Here is a 23,017-nt window from a genome sequence, read left to right on the forward strand (position 1 = left end):
TCAGGATGACTGGAAGAGGGGCCCTTAGAGACATGCACTTGTCGTTTAAAGTGGTGCGAGGATGCTAAGGAGCCCGATCGCTTTTCACCAGAGGAGGTCTTGAAGCGACTCTTGAGTCCTCATCAAGCAAGAAAGTAAAGGGAATGTGAGGGGGGCCAAAGGACTCCCTTTTGTTCCCCCATGGACGCAACTTCTCTTTTCTGTGAAGTTTCAATCTGCAACTTGTACTTAAAGTACATATCAACCGCCATGCGGTCATCTCTACTTTCTATTTAACTTTGTCAGGAACTTCGGAAAAGTAAGTCTCTCAAGCTGTAGCTGGCGGCTATTTGTGTGCCCGCGGGTGACCACTCCCCCTCCCCCAGGGACTGAATAGAGAGCCTTTCGTGCTAAGTGCAAAGGGATGTGGCCAATCAAGGGTCGAGTGAAACGGCATCCTTGATCAGCTTCATGTGTTTGACAAGGGAGCCTCAGAGCGACTGGGTCCATTTAGTTTTAAAAACCCTTGTGTGTTGTGTTGCGTTTTGAATTTACAGCTTGCGCTGCGACGGAAAGTCAAAGCTAAAGATCCAAGGGCTCCTTTGTACGGAGCGACTGTTTAATCCTGTAGAAAGCACATAGTTTGTTTTTTTGTTTTTTCAGTATTGTTCATTCGGTAATTTTACCGATTTGACATGCCATCATCATTGCTCTCTTTTATTTTTTTATTTTTATTTATTTTTATTTTTTTTAAATGTTTTTTTTATAGCGCATAGTTTCAATGCCAAGTCCCAGGGGAAAAAAATAAATAGTAGGGGTGTGCCAAAAAAAAAAAAAAGATTCTTATAAGAATCACGATTCTCATTTACTACAATTCAGAATCAATATAAAATGTCCCAAAATCGATTTTATTTATATTATTTTACACTGTCTTGCCCTTGTTTGTGTGTGCCTTTATTGGGAGCGCTGTTCATGTTGTACACAATTTGGCCACTTAGGGGCATTGTGGTTCCGCAAGTTCTGATACGCTGTTAAGTTGTAGCTATATTAGAGAGTAGAAGGAAAAAGTTACGATCAAGTTATGCCAATCAAAGTTGTTCTTTTGCAGCGTAGCGCATATGCCGGTGAGTAATGTTAAGATGCTTCTCTGTATAGACGTTTGTTTGAGTGAGAAAAGTGCTGCGAGTAGCGTGCTAATTAGCATTAGCGAGTCAATGGTGCTTTCCATTGCAACACCATGTGCGTTAGCCTTGAGCTATCTATGTTTGGGAAACATGCTAAACAAAGTGTGTTTGCATGTAAGTGTTTATTGTGTGTAATTATCTTCGTTTCATATGTTTAGATTGACAGTTAACCTCAACTGGAGTGTAATAAATGGCTTCATACTGTAACAATGGTATTGTTAGTTTGAGTTCATATTGCTTGGGGGAGTGATTAGAGTGAGGGCACTCATTACAGGAAGTGAGGTAGACCGAGCATGTCTTATGAGCCAGGAATAAAGTCAATTAAAATAATATATTCAAAACTTAATGAATGTGTTAAAAATTTTTTAATGTCATTTTAATGTCTCCGTTCGTCATTCTGTCTTGACTGGGGTAGATCATGATTCTTTGCACATCCATAGATTGAAGCAGAAATCACTGTCATTCAAGTCATTTTGAATCAAAAATCGTTTTGAATCGAAAATCTATTCTGAATCGAATCACAGACCCAAGAATCAGTCAAATTCAATCATGAGACTCCCACCCCTAATAAATAGACAGGCTTGGGGAGTAACGAAATACATGTACCGCCGTTACGTAATCAGATTACAAAAAAGTGTAACTGTATTCCATTACAGTTCTATCTATCTATCTATCTATCTATCTATCTATCTATCTATCTATCTATCTATCTATCTATCTGTGAGGTGTGGTTGCTTTCAGTGACAGTTCGGAAAACAGCATATGGCCTTCAATCAATCAATCAATCAATCTATAGCCTACATGCTTTTTAATTACACAACGATTTTTACTATTTGTAGGCTGCCCGGGTCCCTATCACCCGGAAATAGCAGGGGCACATTGTATAGAATATATATTGTGGTGATATTTATTTTTATTTTGTCTTCATGAGTATACTCCATATTGGAGTAATCCAAAAGTAATCCAGTTACATTACTTTTTAATATTATGGTACTTGGATTTTGTTGCCAACTACATTTTTTAGCAGGTAAAATGAACCCTCCCAACCCTGTAAATAGACATGTCATCATGAAGTACGGAGTTAGGACCCAAATGCAGACAAGGATTTAGGCTTCAAGAAAGTATTAATCCACTATTCCACACAATTGACCGAATTATTGATTCACCAATTGATTAATGGATTAATAGGCTTATTTCGAATTCAAAGTGAGTTAACCCACTTGGTTAACAGTTGGTTTGCGCACTGTGTGAAGAGCTCAGCCTCCAAAAGATTGCTGTGCAACAAAGCTATATTTGTGCTTGTGTGACAAAATAACAATGTCTAGTCCCCGTGGAGGATGTTTTTGCCGTGGGGGTGGTGGTGGTCAGAGAACAGACCATCAGGCTCCAACGAGGTCAAAGAGACATCGTCCTCTGGGGCCATAGGCTTGGAAGAGCGCATGTTTGGAAAGGAGATGATGGAATAGATGGACGGGGGCGCAGGAAGGGGGTGTACAGAGCGGATGGTCGGGAGGCTCGGAGGAGTTGCCAAGCGAGCTCAGCACACTTTGTAAAGCTGGACAGCTGCGTTTGGAAAAGCAAAAGCTTACTGATGCACAGGTGCAGCGCTGCAGAAATCGTTTCTTTGAGTTGAATTAAATACTGTATCTCCAGGCTGTTATTATAAATGGAATTTGGTCGGGTATAGTAGAACTGATGATGGCAGAGAAATATGTTTCACTGCCTTTCGATTAATTGAAAAACTCCCCTTGCCTTCAACAGTACGATCCGATTTACTTTTACAAATCATTTGACACGGAGAATGAGTAATATATTCTTTCTGCTTGAATTGAAATTTGTAACATACTTCAAAATACTACAATCGTTTAATAACTCATTTGCTCCCAAAAACGTATAAATATGTTCTATTTTAAATATTGTCATGGTCCCAAAAACGTATTTATACGGTTTCTTTTTTTTTTCTTCTTAATGCTAGAGCATGGAGAAGGCTTTGATGCAGCCTCTGACCTGAAGGGGTGTTTAAAGCAGTGGTAGTTATTACAAAAACGGCCAGCAGGTGGCAGCAGAGTATAAGAGATCAACCAGGGCCATGTTGCAGCAAGCTCTTTTCCCCACTGTTTTGGACACGTTTGTGAATAATGATGAAACTTAGCTATATTCTAATGCTAATTGCTGCAAAACGGAAACAGATAGAAATATTATTATTTTTTCCTGATGAAAGAAGAGACTCTAATCTTTCTTTTGGTAGTTTCTTTGTTTGTATAGCAATAGAACACAATATTATGTGGGCCTTGCAAAACCAGTCAAAATCCAGTACAACCGCGAGGAGCGAAGGAGGTTGCTTCAGTGACAACGGCTGGGAGTGAATGAGTTTTAAAAAAAAAAAGTAATATATGGAGAGTGACCAAGAGAAATTGTTCACATTAATATGATATTTTAACTGTCTAAGTGTGTACCATCTAACATTATCCCATCAACATGCAGTACACAAATCTCCCCCCCCCCCCATCCACACTAGCAAATGTATCATCTCACAATATACATAAATTGTCATGTCAAAAGAGGAACATTATAAGACAAAACGTAAAAATGGTGGATGGACAAATATTGAGACATTTGATCATCTCTTTTTAATCAGCAAGAAGGAGGCTAATCTTCTTCTTACAAATTTACGGTGTTGAACAATAATGTGCCGCCCCCAGTGGCATAAAGTGGAATTGCACCCCAAAAAACAACAATACTGAGTTATTACAAGGTGAAAAAATCTGCAAAATGGCAGGACTATGAAACGGGAAGCAGTGACGTAGGAGGGGTTACTGTAATTGTGTTACCCCCCCCCCCCCCCCATCATTTTTTTTGCTTTAGGTCTCTGTCACTATCATCCGCGATTAGCAAGGTATTAGTCGTAGAGCGACAAAAGCATGACTTGTGATAAAAAAAAAAGTGATGACAACCATGCATAAGAATCTGTCTGCTCTGTGTAAGGATGTGCGCGTTTATCTGAGACATTGTGGTCTAAAAATAAAAATAGCGTAGCGCCATAACCCGTGTTGGCCTGCTCCCATGTGTACATATCCACGTTCAGGCACACCCAGCATATGATCCCATCAACATGGTCTTTGCGACATGCGCTCCCTCTCTTTAAACAGTGTTAAAATGTCTCCTGGGTTCTGCTCTTGATGTCCTCCGCTCAAGCGGAAGCACGCACTTGTTTGCACACCTAGAATAAGCTAAGGAAAAAGGCCCGCTCTGCATGTTTTTGACTTCTTCTTCCTTATCTAATTCCCAGTCGACAGCCACAAACTCAAGGATGCTTGGTTTGATCAAAACAAGCTGCATTCAGCAGTGGCATCCCAAGTGTTCACTTGGAATTGGTTTACCGTTGAAGAAATAGCAACACACGTGTGAATAGAGGGAAAACATGACATTGAGATGAATAATTTTTATAATTTGGGTCATGTGGAAGGAAGGGAAGACCCTAAACATTGTGGAAGGCCTCACTGTTCAGCCTTGATGCCATGTCTCTGGGGAGGGTCCCCAGAGTTTGCAAGCTGTTTTCTCGTATTTCGCTCCAGCGGCTCAAAGCGCACAGCCCAGTGGAAGTCCTCATTTTTTATTCACTGGGACGATAATGAGACCAAATTAAAGGCAAATTGGCTGCGATTTCAGAAATGTCTCTTCCAGTTTGCTTTTCTGTCTGTTTTCTGTTAGATTAGCTCATATCGGTTGGAGGTAAAAGACTTTGTTTGCATTTTTGGATTCATTTATTGTAGACGTTGTAAATAGACAGATTACTGGACTCATACATTCACATTTCAAGATAATGACATACTATATTAGCTCATTCACTCCCAAACATTTCCACTGAAGCAATCCCCTTTGCTCCCGGCTGTTTTACTGGATTTTGACAGATTTTGCAAGGCCCACAGAAAATTGTGTTCTATTGCTGTAAAAACATGGAAAGATTGGATGGAAATGTTTTTTTCTGTTTCCGCGTTGTTGTTCATGTTGTACACATTTTGGCCACTTAGGGGCAGTATGGTTCCACATATTCTGATACACTGTTAAATTAGAGTTTAAAAATTAGAGTGTAAGAGGAAAAAGTCACGATCAAGTTACGCCGATAAAAGTTTTTTTTTTGCAGCGTAGGAAGAGCATATGCCGGTGAGTAATGTTAAGATGCTTCTCTGTAAACATTCCAGAAGCGAGTGGCACGCTAATTAGCATTAGCGAGTCAGACTGGAGTAAGTCATGGAAATTATTTGCACATCTATAAATTGAAGCAAATCAAATCATCAAATCATTTTGAATCAAAAATCGATTCTGAATTGAATCGCAGACCCAAAAATCGAATCGTGAGACAATCAAAGATTCCCACCTCTATTAAATATAATTTTTTCACTAAGAAAAAAGTGACATGTAACCTGAATTGTATTTATTAATTAACTCATTCACTCCCAGCCATTTTCACTGCAGCAATCCTCTTTGCTCCTGACTGATTTTGCAAGGCCCACAAAATATTGTGTTCTATTGCTATAAAAACATGGAACCTACCAAAAGAAAGATTATAGTCTCTTCTTTCATCAGTAAAAAAAAAGTATATTTGTATCTGTTTCCGTTTAGCAGCAATTAGCATTAGAATATAAGTTTCATCATTATTCACAGATCTGTTTAAAACACTTGGTTGATCTCTTATACTCTGCTGCCACCTGTCTGCCGTTTTTGTAATAACTACGATTGCTGTAAGCGTTCTCTTCAGTTTAGAGGCTGCATCCAAAGCCTTCTGTATGCTCAAGCATAAAAAAAAACACACACAAAAATGTATAAATATTAAGTAAAACATATTTATACGTTTTTGGGAGCAAATGAGTTAAGCATTTTTGCTAGCCTGACTTTTCAATAAAGGAGAACAGTGACTAACCAGTTTAAGTGGAAGGCATGTGTATCGATAATCTGGCCTAATTTTAGCCTGGTTCTGATCAGATTATGGGCACACTCTAACAACTGACTTCTCTGCATTCGATTTTAATATATTTTTTTGCAGTGAATCGCTATGCTGACAATGAACTATTCATTTTGGAATCATCTTATTAAACACATGCTTAGCATACATGAGTGCAAGGAAGAAAACGGGCCACTTACATTATTAGTGTCACCCACCGTCACTGAAAATGATTCAAACATGATATTAGCCTGGCGTCTCTCTCCATCGCCGCCTGTCTCCCTCCACATTTACATATTCCTTGTTCATTTTGTGTGAAAAGAACGTGGTCGTGATAGTGTGCTCGTACTGTGTAATATTTTTTCCCAAATAAAATTATTTTAAGTGAATTATTATTATTATTATTTTTTTTTTTTACTTGCTCGAACTTTCACAATCTTAAATTCAATTGCGATTCAACATTTGCAAACTCATATGAAAACTGAGGTTCCACTTGATTAGAATTTGCTACATCGTTAGCGTAATAGAATCTTTGGCTAATGGCTAAGTCATCGTAAAACAAGAAGGAACACAATTTTTAGCAAGGGTTCATTGTTATTATTATTTTTTAATTAATGTTGTAATAGTAAGTTTAAAATGACTTGGGCGTTTATGGTATGCGACTGACGATAAGCAGGAACAGATGGGGTCTCCAAAGCTAGGTTCCGTCTCGCTGGGACCATCATGACAGTAGCTGGCGGCTATTTGCGGCGCTGCCCTCAACTTCCGTCTTCCCCTTCCCCCCCCCCCCCTCCACATTTGTGTGTATGTATTCCTCACCCATGCGCTCATTCTTATTCATCCGTTTACTTTCACCCGGCGTCTGTTACCGGCCGCTCTCAGCTCCTGTCAGACTTGGCAAGCTGCTCCTGTTCATTTACCTCCCATACCTTCCTCCCTCCCTCCCTCCTCTTCTTCTTCCTCCCACCTGGTCCATTTCCTTCTTCTGCCAAAGCCAAAACACTCGCATGTACTGTGAAGTGCGCCTGTGACATAAATGCGGAAGAAAACCGAAACGCACACACGTAGGCTTGTCGCGATGCCGCATGCACACTTTTAATCAAAGCATCCAGGAGTGTGCTAATGGATCCCGGCCCCGGGTCTATAATGTTACATCTTTCCTTGGCAGTGAGGACTCCCCGAAGTTAGACTTTTTGAGTCATTATGCCGTCGAAGGCGCGCGCTGCCCCTGACTAGTAATGCTTTGGAAATTGCAATAGCCTCTCAACAATGTGTCAGACGAATTATGAGTGAGAGATGTGTGTTCAATTTGTAGTTATTTTTTGCTCACATTTTGATCCCATCACATTCTCCACTTCCTGATTCAGGAGATGCTGTGGATTATCATCTACCGCAGAGGTCCCCAACCCTGGTCCTCAGGGACCGGTATCCAGCCTGTTTTCCATGCCTCCCACAGCCAACACAGGTGGAGATCGTTATCAGCCTTCTCCAGAGATTGCTGATTAGCTGATTATATGAATCACCTGTGTTGGCTGTGGGAGACATGGAAAACAGGCTGGATACCGGTCCCTGAGGACCAGGGTTGGGGACCTCTGATGTACCGCTTATCCGGGGTCGGGTCGCGGGGGCAGCAGCTTTAACAGGGAAGCCCAGACCTCCATCTCCCCAGCCACTTCAACCAGCTCCTCCGACGGGATCCCAAGGCGTTCCCAGGCCAGCCGAGGGACATAGTCTCTTCAGCTCGTTCTGGGTCGTCCCCGGGGCCTCCGGTCGGTGGGATATGCCTGGAACATCTCTCCAGGGACCGAACCAGATGCCCGAGCCACCTCAACTGGTTCCTCTCAACGCGGAGGAGTAGCTCCTAGATAACCGAGCTTCTCACCCTATCTCTAAAGGAGAGCCCGGATAGCCTGCGGAGGAAATTCACTTCGGCCGCTTGTATCTAAGATCTTATTCTTTCGGTCACGACCCGCAGCTCGTGACCGTAGGTGAGGGCAGGAACGTAGCCCAACCGGTAAATCGAGAGCTTTGCCTTTTGACTCGGCTCCTTCTTCACCACAACGGACCGATACAGAGTCTGCATCACTGCAGACGCTACACCGATCCGCCTGGTGCATGAATCGGTGGTGGCGTGAATTTAGATTCAAATTGGCCGTTAAAAAACAAACGCCAAATCCGAATTTTGGGATTCAAACCAAAACAAACCATAGCGTATTGTCACATGTGTTTTCACAGAGGGATGCTTAAATGGCAGCACTCGCATCTCAGTATGTGCGACGTATGAATGCGGTGAATGTGAAAGCGTGCTGCCTACAAGTGCGTCATCGAGAAGCCTTTGCACCTGCGTGGCAATATCTAGTCAGCTAATGAGCATTAAATCAAACTGTTTTAAGCAGTTAGTCAACAAAGGCACTGTGTCAATGTCTTCGTCGTCACTTCGCTGTTGCCACCCTAGCAACAAAGGGAGTTCGCAAACAGACCAACTAGCTTAAGTGCTAGTATGCTATACAACACAATGCTTATAGATTGAAAATGGAACCAAAAGCAAAAAACACCCTGACTTGAAGAAAGAAAATTAATTTGGTGTTCCATCTGTCATCCAAAAAAAAAAAAAAAGCCAAAAAAGACATACATGGACTCCCAAGTTTGTTTGACTTTGGAGGCATTTTCTACCCGAAACTATGGCTCACTTAAAAGGCAGTCACACTAAATACTTAACACTTATAATTATGATAATAATATTTTATATTTATATAGCTCCTTTCGGTGGACCCAAGGACACCTAACAATAACTCATGGAGGTAATTAAAATCTATATGAGCGAGTGTGTGCACGCGTTTGCGTAATATGAAATATTGATAGATGGCATATTCAGTTATTATAGGGCCATTTGTGGAGCTCAGATATGCAAATTGTGGCACCTCTTTAACCCGACTGACACTGTTATTCACAATTTATATCTTTGCCTGACACATGACTTTAGCAGTGCCGTTTGCTCTGTGTTCTTGGCCAGAAGGGGTGAAGGTGGAGGACTTGAGGGGTTGGTTTGGACTATTGACCGACCCCATGTAAGACAGCAGGACCACTCGGGGTCACTATGGCAGCTGCGCTAGCTGGGCGAGCTGGCCTGCAGTGACCTACATGGCAATGTGATGAGGGCAATATGGAAAGCAAACAGGAAATGGGTAAATGGGTGAAATCATCTGCGTCACTTACTGTAAAGGCTTGTGGTCATAGGAGACATATGAATTGAGGTTTCTGTGATGTTCCTAACACACGCTCAACCACCATGTGTCTCTTTGTCAAATGACAAACTACCTCCATTTGACTTGTGATTCATCCAAATTGAAAGCTCCATAAATGATGTTCATGCTATAAATAAGTGTCAGTCTTTTCAGCACTCACAACCGGGTAGAAATCAAATATGTTTTCCTATAATATAGTAATAGTGCTGAGAAAGTGACATTTTGAGGAAATTGTTGTAAAGCAAATGAGCATAGTAAAACATACATTTGCTATCCATCATATTAGCCAATATGCCGGAGTGAACGGTGAGCCATCTAAGAGGCGATTGCTGCACCGATGCTCCCCTCTATTGGTCAACTAGTGTTACTGCGATTTAGTTTGGATATGTCGTCATCCATGTACAATCATCTTCATGCAATATTTACTGTACATGTGTTAATTCATTTTATTTTTTATTTTTTTATGAGGCAAATTATTTAAACTAGTTACAACCATAGTGGAGATGGCAACAAGTTTCACATATTTTGTGTGGCATGTATGTACCGCAATCTTTATTGGAAATTCTTATCAAATGTCATCAGTTAAAAACAACATTTCATTCAAAATGATGTCATCTATTCTTAAATAATCCCTGGCTGTGTCATGCAACTGACTATATAATGCATTTGTCCCATATTTGACAGATGCCACCGTTTTCCCTCAAGTTGTGCCACGTAAATGTTTTAGTTACATTTGTCATAATTAATATTCATAACATCATAATGCTTGCTGCCTGCAGAGCTGAAATGTCATCTGTAAAGTTGAAGTTGAAATAAAAATATGCTCAAACAGTATGCAAGCTTTTTGTTGCTCAGCCACTCCATATCATTTTTTTACTTAAAGAAAATGTACATCTACAATAAGGGCTGCTCGATTATGAGGAAAATATTAATCATGATTGATTTGGTCATGATTGAAAATATGATTAGGACGATCATTTGTTTTTTTGGGCGCAAAAAAAGTAAATGTTTAAACCTAAAAAAAATGTTAAGACAAATAAATTTCATTGAAACACTATAACTATAGAGGTTTCTTTTAGACCAAACATTTGTATAAAATTTGTTATTTTTAAATAGAAATATATACATTGAAACAACTCAAAATTAGTATTAATAATATTTTATTTTTGTTCACAACTATGCTAATTTGGTAATTGTGGAGTGAAATAATTGAAATTGTATTTTAATTTCAATGAATTGCACATATTCTTCTATTAGTTGTGTTTTAATTAATTATATATTGTGGGAAATTATTTGAAAATATAATGTTTGAGATGATTGCGAATAAATTGACTTTGTTCAAATTAATGCCTCACCTCTGATAAACACGTTACTCTTCAGAGTATATGCAGCTCTGACCCTTAAATTTGGCTGTGTTATTGTATTTTCCCTTAGTAAATATTGTCTGTTAATGGGAAAATAATAATTACTAATAATTTCAAGATCATGCTGTTTTCAGATTTCTCATATGTATATTTTTCAGGGAATTACTGATGACTAAAAAGCGTGTTCAAACAAATGGGTTCCTGATCTTCATTGAGTTCATGTATGTCCACTAGAGGGAGGCAGAGTTGCGTTAAGGCTGATTTGCACGCCCGACCTGCTGTAAGGCTGAACTATAAGTCTTAACTCTTTTCAACGTTTGCTCTTGAAAAATGCATAATTTATACACCATAACTTTTTTTGTTGTCTGACTTCATTATTGCTCTAGAGCTGTGCATTCCCTCATTGTATACTGTATGTATATTAGTGTGAGAACCGTGTTGTGAGCATCATGCGGAGAGCCTCTTCACAACCCCCCACACTCTCGACTGCTGTCCCTGCTTGACACTGTTTCAGGGGAAAAGCATTTACACTGTTGCTCACTAATGCACACTCATTTTATGTTGTCTTTAAATAAACACTTTCATCAAAAGTGGAAAAAAAAAAAACAGTCTGACCATGAGTTAAATATTGTGTCTCTTTATGCCTCTGGGTATGAGTCACACCTCTTAATGTATCCTTCCGCAGTGAGGATAAATGATGTCAAAGAGTGGCATTTATAGCCTTCTTTTTGTTGCATGTTGTGGTCCTTCATCTACACTGGATGCACAACATCTCGACTGAAATTGACCTCAAAGTGCCCACAGGCTCGGTTGTCAACGTCACGTGACCAAATCGAGAAAATGTGCGCCGTGTGTTTGCAACGCGAGCTTGTGGTCAATTTTGGTCGACAGCAGGGGGTGCTGCCGCATTAAATGTCAGCCGTCTTGGATGGCTGAAAACGGGTGAATTATTCAGCTTCTTTCTTTTTACATGATAACAATATTAATCAGAATATACTATAGGAGTCTTTTTCTTTTCTGACTGCAACAAACTGTTGATTTTTTTTATTTTTTATTAATACAAATTTCCCTTTTCGTCCCTGGTGATGCTCTCCCAGGCCTCTGCTGCAACTGCGTTCAGTTTTGACTTGTTCCTCTGACATTTTCCCTACAGTTCACTCTAAAACAGTTGGGTCAAAAATAACCCAACAATGGGTCAAAAATGGTCCGATCCTCCAGGGTCGATTTGACCCAACTTTGAGTCAAGAAATGGGTCTTTCAGCATAAATATTGGTCAAATCCTTTACTTGGGTCAAAAAATTGGGTCATTTTGTATAAAACAACCCAGAAAGTTCGGTCAAATTGACCCATGGAGTGTCTCGGTCCATTTTTGACCCATAATTTATGTTACTTTTGACCCAAGTGTTTTTAGAGTGGATTCAGGTCAAGTCATTGCATAACGTTCCACTTCTTTGACTTGAAAAACTCTCTGCTTGCTTTCACACTATGCTTTAGGTCATTATCCATCTGCACTGTGGAGCGCCGTCCAAGTTCCGAAGCATTTGGCTGCAGTTTGCATATAATCTTGCCCGAAACACTTCACTGCTGCTTTTGTCAGCAGTCATATCATCAATAAATACAAGGGAACCGATTCTTTTGGCAGCCATACATGACCACCGCCGGGCCGTGGAAGAGCTGAGCAGCCAAATGTCCCATTACTTTTGGTCCCTCAAAAGTAAACGTACGGTCTATACGGAGTGTTGTAATTGGTTTAAAAAGATAAGAATTGTTTTGATGTCCCAATATTTATGGCCCTAACTACCATTTGTAAAGCATCCTTACATCCTTTTTTGTATTAACCCCACTTTTATTCCCTCAGCCTTTCTTTTTAGTTTTTTTAAATCCACTTGTCCTTCTCCATAATCGTTGCCTCTGGTAACTAGATGAGCTGCAGAGGGGGGTGCGTGCGTTTTGTCACGTGTTGAGGTCTTGAGGAAAATCTTTGGCAAAGAAAAAGGTCAGAGGAAAAGAAGCACAAGTGAAGGCGGTGAGGAGAGAAACAGCACAGTGAGAGAGAGAGAGAAAAGAAGATGGCTGGCAGCGCCGGAACGCAAGCTGCCACGGCCGAATGTGTCGCAGTTTGCGCTTCGCCAAATCAGCAATCTCGTGACGTAACGCGCCAGACCCCGCCGACTCATTTGAATTTGATTCCCACGAGCCAGCGTTGAGTAGACGAGGGCCAGGATTGGCAGACAAACGGCCATCTTGATGAAGAACAACGCTTTTATGCTGCCTTGGAGGAGGAGAACTCATATGGCAGTCTAAAACGATGAAATGGCTCTTATGTCATCCTTATGCTTTTTGCAGCCACTAGAGGGCGTATTCGTCCAGTATCGCGGGATTCTATGATCGCGTCATGGTCCATTTCATTTCTTTCTTTGCCAGTACATGCTCAGTTTTGGGGATGATGTTGGCAGAAATGGCTGATGTTTGGCAGTAACTGATGAGCACTTTGCTATGCTGTCATGTCCTCTATGGTCTTTCCTTGTCATTTCAACATATGCCGGCATTAGCATGCAATTTTGCAGGGAAATTTGTATTCTATTGACAGATTTTGGCTGTTTGGTTAATTTAAGGGATTGTCTTTTTTTTGTTTTTTTTTTCACATAGTATATGTTAGTATTTGTTTGTCAGGGATAAGCCCTGTTGCTAATAGTAAAAAACAAAAAATGCAATTAATTGATGTTCCTATATTAAGAGTTCAAACTACACACCAAAAAGAGAATTGTTGAACAAATTTAAATAAATTGCTTCTAGTGGTAACGCACAATTGAAATAAGTTAATGTTTTAAGTTTAATTAATTGTGAGGTGATTAACTCATTCACTGCCATTGACGCCAATAAACGTCCCAAAACTTTTTTTCTGAGTTTAACTTTTTTCGCACTTTTGTTAACAAGAGTATGAAAACCTAGACATTTTTTATTTTTTATTTTTTTTTAAAAGAAAAGAAAAAAAAGATTATTAAAATTTAGGGGCGTCAGGCGATTACATTTTTTTAATTGTAATTAATCGCATGACTTCACTAGTTAACTCACGATTAATCACACATTTTATATCTGTTCTAAATGTACAATAATTATTTTTCTAGGTTTTCATACTCTTGTTAACAAAAGTGGGGGAAACATTTTTAAACTAATAGAAATAGTTCAAATTAATTTTGGACGTCTATAGCCGTCAATGGCAGTGAATGAGTTCAGTTTAATCACTTGAGTTCCTTTAAGGCAATATATTAATTTAGAATTAACGTAATTGTGTGCTACCACTTGAAGCAATTTAATTAAGTTGGTCAACAGTTCTCTTTTTAGAGTGTATACTGCCCTATTCTACAACGTGAATAAGCCTAATAATTTTTTTGTGTCTTTGGAATGACATGTAGGACCAACAGTACCTGAATGATACTAAAATTTCGAGTGATTTGATTTTTGTGGGAAAAAAAGCACTTGCTTTTAATGTTAGTTTACTATTTAGCAGTTTTGTGCTGTCCTTGAAAGTTTTTTTTTTTTCAGACCAATGCCAATACAAGTGCTCAATCTTTCAGACCATGCTAATATGAAATACTGATACTATGCACTCAACAAAAATATAAACGTAACACTTTTTCGTTTTTACTTCCATTTTTTATGAGATGAGCTAAAAGATCTAAAACTTCTTCCACATACACAATAGCACCGTTTCTTCTCGAATGTTGTTCACAAACAAGTCAAAATCTGTGATAGTGAACGCTTCTCCTTTGCCGGGATAATCCATCCCACCTCACAGGTGTGACACCATCGTCACTTCTACCGCGTTCGTCTTTTTCATGTTGTTTTGATATATGAAAAGCCATGTTTGTTCTGTAGATTGCAAAAAAAAAAAAGTGTTCATCTTCTTCTCTGATTCTTTTTCTACGCTTTCCGTTAACTCACCGTGGCTGCGCTACAGCGCCACTCCAGACTTGGCATATACATTACAGCCGTTAAACGTCCTCAGCGTCTTCCGTCTGGACGGGGCCTTAGACAGTGTGTCGCGCACCTGTCTCGGCAAAGGAGAAGTGCTCACTATCACACATTTAGACTGGTTTGTGAACAATATTTGAGAGCAATTGTGATATTGTGTATGTGGAAGAAGTTTTAGATCTTTGACTGCATCTAAAAAAAAAACGGAAGCAAAAATGAAAACATGTTGCGTTTATATTTTTGTTGAGTTTAAAATTAAAGACCTGTATATCCCAATATAGCATTTTTCCTTATAATGACATTAAATGAATGGTAATTTTTTAGCCTTAGAATTTCTCATTTCTAGTTCTAGAAGAGGGTGACCGATTCTGGTATCATTGTCATGAGAACCGATACCTGATACCTGGTATTGGTACGTGTCCATCCCTAATAATTTTTATGCGAGAGGCTGATGCACTGGGAAAAAAAAAAACTCATGTTGTTATTTGGTTGTTTGCTTCAAACACTAATAAGAGTGCATATTTTTCACTTATGTCCATATTTCAAACGGCAATTTTGGTCATACATCTGGTTAGGCTGTGCACAGTCCTTACGTGGTCCCCCAGTAGAACTGATGAAAAATGTTGCCCCCCCCCCCCCCAGGATTTACATTTGGCATCCCTGCCCTTGCTGGTCAAATCATGGGAAGAAAAACTTGGTGTGATTCGGAAAGGCTGTACTTGATGGGTGGCACTCCAGAGCAAATGTTATTTTTATTGATCGATTTGCTATTGCCATGAAAAAGTCCATTTTTCAAAGTATGTCACGCGTAGGCACACACTTGTGGTTTTGGGCTGTTCCTCGACATATCTTGATGTGGAGCCTGCTTTCAGCTCCCTTAATAACTCATGCGGGCTTTTAGCGCCACGCAGCACCGCTCTCACACGCACGCTTCGATTAAAACATCTTCGCCGCGTCACTCAAGCAGACTCCAATCCTCCCTCTTTTTTTTATCCTTTTATTAAACACACACTCTCACACACACTCCGGTTGCTCCAAAGGATCAGTAGCTTGTAAACTGGCTGCAGTCAGCAGTCATTATGCGTGAGTGTGTGTGTGTGTGTCAGGAGGGAAGATGGGAGGAGGAGGAGGAGGAGGAGGATGGATGAATTGCTTGGATTGGATGGTGCAGAACTCCAGCAAGCCTTACTGGATTTAGTCGCACTGGGCTGGCGATGGTTCCCAATGGCTAGATTTCACTTGCGCCGTTGAGGGGGCACGCGCTCAATGATTTAGTTCAACTCCTGCCAGATTTGGATTTGCCCGACTGTGCCGCCGCTGAGAAAAACGGAAATCCCTTTTTTTTTTTTTTTTTTTTTTTGCCCGCCGCCCTCTCTCCTCTCTTGCATCGTCCCCTCATCTTCTCTTCTTTCAGACAAAGGCAGCAGCCTGCCTGCCTGGTCATCTCTTCACAAGGAGGAGGAAGACTTCAATTTTTTATTTTTATTTTTTACCTGCAAACGTTTTATTTTTCACTATCTGGAGGAATTTGGGAATTTGACGATTCTTTCCTATCTGGACTGATACAACTGAGGTGATTTTCTCTTTGGATCCGGGGGCATATTCCTGGTGCTAGTGGTGGTGCCCGTGGCCGAGGTGCGGGAGAGGCATGGCCCAGCAGGCAGCCATGGGGCCGACGCACCAGGACACCCTGGCCGTGCCCCCCATGCCCAAGCACTCGGGCCTGAACGAGGACCTGGTGAAGATCCTGCGCGAGAACCTGCTGCACCCGGAGAGACCCCGAGGACACCGGCGCTCGCCCTCCTCCGTCTCCCCCCGCCTCTCGCCGCGCAACTCGCCCCGGTTGCTCCGCCGCATGCTGCTCAACAACAACATCCACAAGCAGAGGCGCTTCACCGTGGCGCACACATGGTGAGACGAGATTCCGTAAATATCGATTTAAAAAAAAAAAAAGTGTCCTCCTTGTGCAAACTTTCAAGAACTGCTTGTGGAAGCTGCAGGAGTGATGAGATATTTAAGGCATAAAACTTCACTTTCCTCTCATATGCGACAGCTGTTTTTACCAATGCAGAGATCCCTATAGCTGCTTATAGCACAGTGGTTCTTAACTTGGGTTCGATCGTGTAAGTCGGTTTCAGGGGTTCAGCAGAAGTTCATGATGATGCGCCCCGCTTGGCCATCATTGGCTGCATGTGATCACGCCTTGCTGCAGGGACTTTGGTGCGCTCAGTAGTTTTATATATTTTTATTTATTTTTTATTGTAATCCCTTCATACTATTTTGAGCACCAAAAAAAAGAAGGTGGTCGGATAAATACTGTATGTGCAATATGAATTAACATGTATAGCGGATTATGGAGTTCCGCAGGGTTCAATTCTGGAGCCTCTGCTGTTTCCAGTTTTTAGGAAATCGTTGGGGGTTTAGTACCTCCAACAAGGTTAAGGACCACTGGTCTAGATTAGAACATATCCTCCCGGCTTCACTGTACTCAAATACACCTTGTGCTGTTAATTATTTTTAAAATCGATTATTCTATCAATTATGTAATCAAATAATCTGAGGCGTAGTGTTTTACAAAAGCATTTTTTCCCCCTGATTACTGTTTATTAACCAGTCATTTTTGTATTCATAGTGATAAAAAATATGGGGATTGATGTACTGTACTCGTCAACTTTTTTTTAAACTGATTACGTTGCCGGTTCGATCATTACGTTTGTCTTATTTAGATTGACTGATTGAAGATAATCATTCTTCTTCCATGAAAGATGACAGAAATCAGTGATTAATTACTGTTGAGACGCTGAAATCAGATCGTTTCGACAATTTAATCAAGAAATTGCCCAAAACGACTCTATTATTAAAATTGTTGTTAATTAATTACATTTTGGCAGCTCTAAATAAACTGTCAATTAAAAAAGTACATTTTATTCTGAAAAAGACAATATTCGGTCCCAGACTTAACCGAATAAACTTTTTACTTGGAAGAGAGTAAAATATTCAAAAAGTTGAGGAACAATCACAGAACCTTCCGGTTGGAAGACACAGCAATATGTTAGCTAACAATAAGTCTAGCATAGCTCGAGTGGTAGAGTGGCTGTCTTCCATGATCGTTCCTCAACCCTTGAGTATTTTATTGTTGTTGTTTGTTTTGTACTATTTTACTCTCTTCCAAGTGTAAAAGTGTTTAGAGTGGGACCGAATATAGTCTTTTTAGAGTAAAATGTACTCTACGAAATTTACTGTGTAGAATCTACTATCAGCCTCGAACCGAAAGCCCTCCATCACTTTTAGCGCGTTCGTCTTCGTACACCTACCCTGCCCTGCCAGCAGTTTTTGGACTGTTAATTAGCGCTCTATTTTTAGCTGTCTATCAAGCTTGGTTGCGCCCGCCCACGCCTCGTGCCTTCATCTATCCGCCGCCATAACTCTCTTCCTTCCACCCGACCCCCGTTAACCAGTTTCTTCTTGCCTCAATGACTCGCAATATCCTGTTCTCGATGTCAGTCGCTGGCTCTCTGCATGTTACACGGGTGTCTTTGGTTTAGGACAGTATTAGGATGTGATGTTTTGAAGTTACGAACTAGTTTGTGTATTTGATTTGGTGGTTTTCTTGTTTGTATGACACAATGAGTTGCTTGTTATTTTGACTATGTCCCTCCGTTGATATATACCGGCATTGTGTCTGATGCACCTCCGGAATATGTTGTGCCTCGCAGGCATTGGTATGCAAGTATAGTTCTATTTTTACACTTCTGCCTGTAGAACTTCTCATTTCTTGTGTTAAATGTGGCTTTACTTTGCTTGTTTCCTGCGTAATCTCACTTGAGTCTTTCCTTTTATTAACTCTCCCATCACTTTTATTATCACTGTTATCCATCTTTGGGCGCCCAGTGCTCATATACTGTATGTTGCGAGCGTGTCTGTGTAATTTCAATTTTATGACTTCATTATCTGTGCCTGTGCGCACACACACACACACACGAATGCAACGGTGCGTCCATGGTGGTTATTTTGGATTATGTAACCATTCACACTATCATCATCATCATACCCCATCTGCCTCTTAAAGATTTTAATTTTTTTTTATTCTTTTCCACCATTCCAAGTTCATAACCAGAGAATTTATCTTATTTTTTTTTTATCTTCAGTTTTTTTATATATATTATTTTCCACCATTCCCAGTTCATAACCAGAGAATTTATCTTATTATTATTTTTTTTATCTTCTGGTTTTTTTTTAAGATTTATTTTCCACCATTCCCAGTTCATAACCAGAGAATTTATCTTATTATTATTTTTTTTATCTTCAGTTTTTTTATATATTATTTTCCACCATTCCCAGTTCATAACCAGAGAATTTATCTTATTATTATTTTTTTTATCTTCTGTTTTTTTTTTTAAGATTTATTTTCCACCATTCCCAGTTCATAACCAGAGAATTTATCTTATTATTATTTTTTTTATCTTCAGTTTTTTTTATATATATTATTTTCCACCATGCCCAGTTTATAACCAGAGAATTTATCTTATTATTATTTTTTTTATCTTCAGTTTTTTTTATATTATTTTCCACCATTCCCAGTTCATAACCAGAAAATTTATCTTATTATTTTTTTAATCTTTTTTTTTTTTTTTTTTTAAAAGATTTATTTTCCACCATTCCCAGTTCATAACCAGAGAATTTATCTTATCATTATTTTTTTTATCTTCTGTTTTTTTTTTTTTATCATTGGCTGAAGCTCTTCTCCATGGTAATATGGTGGAAATAGGATGTGGCCGCAAATGGTGCCCTAACTTCATTATACAGTAGATGCATCTTGATTTAAAGAGGAACTTCCTGATTAGTCCACACTCGGGGATGGAAGCGGCATTTTTGATGTGGTTAAATGATGCAAATGCAATTAAATACCAGCCAACTCGTTTTTTTACGCACCCACTTCGAAAACCGCTGTGCTCTGTTACATGATTAATATGTGATACCAAGTTCGATATTCGGGGTTCTCTGGGCAAAAAGAATGAAAGCTGCGCTCATAATCAATACTTGTGAAACATGAACAGTAGTCATATTGAAGTTGATCAGTCAGTCGTTGCAGCAGGAGAACTAGATTTCCTTTTAAATGCTAAGCTTTAAAAACATTGCGGTCTTCTGGTGTTGTTTGTAACACACCATCTAGCTTGGCCTTGACCTTTTTTGCTTCTTGAGTAGGTCGGAATCTTTCCCAGTAGGAAATTCAAAACTGTTGTATCCTTTCTGTGTGGACTCTGTCATGTACTCTGCTGGTCTTCCAGCTTTCTGTTTGGGTAACTGAGGCAGATGTCCACAGCATGGTTTGAAAAGAGTAAAGCCAGATCTGGCTTGTATTTCCATCATGGGGTGTGTCGGGATGGTCATAGTCTTAGTCATAGTCATAGTCATTGTCAGCCATGTAAATAGTGTGACATCATAGCAGCACTTTAACCACGTCGTTTTAAACGTAGCTGTCAGAAAGCTCCCGTCAACCCACTCCTGCAATGTTGCCTGGCTGTAGAAAACAGTGGTGGGGACACACCCCCCGTCCACATGGAGATATATTTTTTTAAGTTTCTCTAACGGTTCTCTACGGAGATGTGGAAGATTTTTGCTATACAAGCAATGTCCTTTCTCTGAGGCTTTGGCAGCACCAACATAACACGGTTGTCCACCATTGTTGTAAATGTTGGCAGTGCTCGTGCAAGAAGTGAGCTAACCACGTCATCGGACATCATACTACGCGACGTTTGTCCACTTTATGAGAAATCAAGACTATATTGGTGTTTAACTCTTTGACTGCCAAAAACGTTAAATGACGTTTAGTAAAAACCTACGGAGGGCCGCCAAGGACGGTAATTAGGACACATTGACTGATTATTATTATTATTATTATTAGTATTATTTTCTGAAAAAAATTAAAAAATAAAGAGAGAGAGAGCAATGATGATGACATGTCAAATCTGTAAAATTAACGAATGAACAATACTGAGCTCTCCAGAAAAAAAGAAAGAAAAAAAAACATTGACTGATTATGATTATGATGAAAATCGGTTGTTCCTTGCTGTTTTCATATTTGACACTGATGTCGCCATCCCCACCTATAAACCTTGCAGTACAAACGGAAATCTGTTTTATTGATTGGATCTTTGCGGTGCTTGGTAGAAACGTGACTCAAACTGCCCGTAGGTGTTGATACGAACCAAGATGTGTCAACTACATATGCAAATGCAAGACAAACATCCTTTTCGTCGTGACTGCGGCGCCAGGCTCACGAGAGAGTAACAGTACGAGCCAGTAAGCGAAGACGGCGCCCGGCTAATCAAGGCAATGTGCTGTTTTGACATTTGCGGGGGGGAAAAAAGACAACAATAAGAAGCGCCAAACAGACCAGATATAGAAGATGTGACAGACGAGGAGAGAGGTGTTGTAGCGAGGGCAAAGGGAGAGACGATTCATTTGTGAGAGAGTGAGAGACACACAATTTACCTCAATCATCTGCTTATTGTTTAACCGCCGCTAGGATTCGCAGGGCTGCTGGGTGCTAAATTCTAGTGACACACAGACACACATAAACACACACTTAGCCCTCAGTGGCGACACTCCACACTTCATTAAGGAGACAATGCTTCTCGGCGGACTGATTGGACTGATGTACAGCTTTGCTCCTCTTATGGGGGCTCCAGTCGAATGGAAACTGCTCGCAAATTGTTTTCTCGTCAATCATCAATGGGAACCACATGCTGATTGGCCAAAACAAACATCAAAACCTGTACTTAAGAAATAAACTAAACTAGTTTTCCGAGTAATGAGCCGAAGCACAAAAAGCAGCAGCTTGACATATAGTGGAACAATTCTTCTTCTTAAAACTAAAAAAACTAAAAAAAAAATTATATATATATATATATACACATATTTTAAAGGTTCAAAATGTTTATTCCCACTAGCAGTTGTAGTTTACTGTGACATTAAACACGTTGCGTCGTTAAAACAGCCACACAACTTTGCCTTTAGCATCTCCGTTAGCTTAATGCTAACATGCAATGCAAAACATCGATGGGCTAATGAAGAGCATCAATGGTCATGGTATTATACACCTTTAAGCAGAATCACTTAATCCTTAAAAAAATAATAATAATAATTTTGAGTTTGCACTTTTTTTTAATGACTACATTTTGTTTGGCCCAAAAGGAACTTACATAACCGTGTTGCTTCAAAGAATTTTGTCTTAATATTTTTTTACATCAAAACCAGAAAATAAATAACCGTTTGAATAATCATGATTTCAATTACTACCAAAATATTCATGATTAATATTGTTTTGCCCTACCCTTATAGGCTTATATTTATAAACATGCTTTAAAAAAAATAAATAAAAATAACACAATTATTGTTGCTTACCGACTCAATTGTGAATCTTATCTTCGTATGCTTCTTTTTGTTATGCAGCCCCCTAGTGGCTGAGGCATTCAAACCAGACCAAACCATCAAGGTTCAAAAACAAAAAACAAAACGCCAAGGCTATTTTAAATGTACTTTATTAACTCATTCACTGCCATTGACGACTATAGACATAAATAAGTTCATTTGAACTATTTCTATTAGTTAAACCTTTTTTCTACTTTTGTTAACAAGAGTATGATAACCTAGATTTTTTTAATTGTACATTTAGAACAGATATAAATGTTTTGATTAATTGTAAGTTAACTAGTGAAGTCATGCGATTAATTACAATTAAAAAATGTAATCGCCTGACGCCCCTAATTTTTAATAATCTTTAAATCGCGTCAGGCGATTAAATTTTTTTAATTGTAATTAATCGCATGACTTCAATAGTTAACTCATGATCAATCACACATTTTATATCTGCTCTAAATGTACAATAATTTTTTTTCTAGGTTTTCATACTATAGAAAAAATGTTAAACTAATAGAAATAGTTCAAATGAATTTTTGACGTCTATAGCCGTCAATGGCAGTGAACGTGATTTTTTTTTCTCTCGATGAGATCAAAGAAAATTTAACGGAATTTTTTAAAACAATTTTAGGGTGGTGATGGTGGAATGACTAAATTTATGCAACAAATATTACATGACTTTAATGTTAGTGCCTGGTGGGCCATAGTTTGCCCATTGATGAGCTGACAAAAGTTGTGCATGTGTAAGCAGCTCATAATGCGTTTAATGTGGTTGGTGCCTCAATGCAATTGTTGCCAGTATTATAACTGCTCAAGGGGACTTGACCTGGCCGTTTGGGATTATAATAACATCTTGTGAAGAAGCCACTACTGTTAACAAGCAGCAAGCTAGCGTACCTCGCTGGA

General features: G+C 39.4%; 1 protein-coding gene across 8 annotated transcripts in view; it reads left to right on the forward strand.

Moving 5' to 3' along the window:
- Nucleotides 1-23,017, forward strand: part of pde4d (phosphodiesterase 4D, cAMP-specific) — a 220,437-nt gene that overhangs the window by 85,395 nt on the left and 112,025 nt on the right. Inside the window, exon 1 of one of the 8 annotated variants that reach the window (XM_077562181.1) lies at nt 15,821-16,600. The exons of 6 other annotated variants lie outside the window; for them this stretch is intronic. In XM_077562181.1, coding sequence (XP_077418307.1) covers nt 16,338-16,600 — 263 coding nt within the window. In that variant the 5' untranslated portion in view covers nt 15,821-16,337. Of the gene's footprint in view, nt 1-15,820; nt 16,601-23,017 lie in introns of those variants that run through there. One more of the 8 variants, XM_077562175.1, reaches the window with a different exon arrangement.

The sequence above is a fragment of the Vanacampus margaritifer genome, chromosome 3 (assembly GCF_051991255.1).
Source record: "Vanacampus margaritifer isolate UIUO_Vmar chromosome 3, RoL_Vmar_1.0, whole genome shotgun sequence".
NCBI classification, from domain to species: domain Eukaryota; kingdom Metazoa; phylum Chordata; class Actinopteri; order Syngnathiformes; family Syngnathidae; genus Vanacampus; species Vanacampus margaritifer.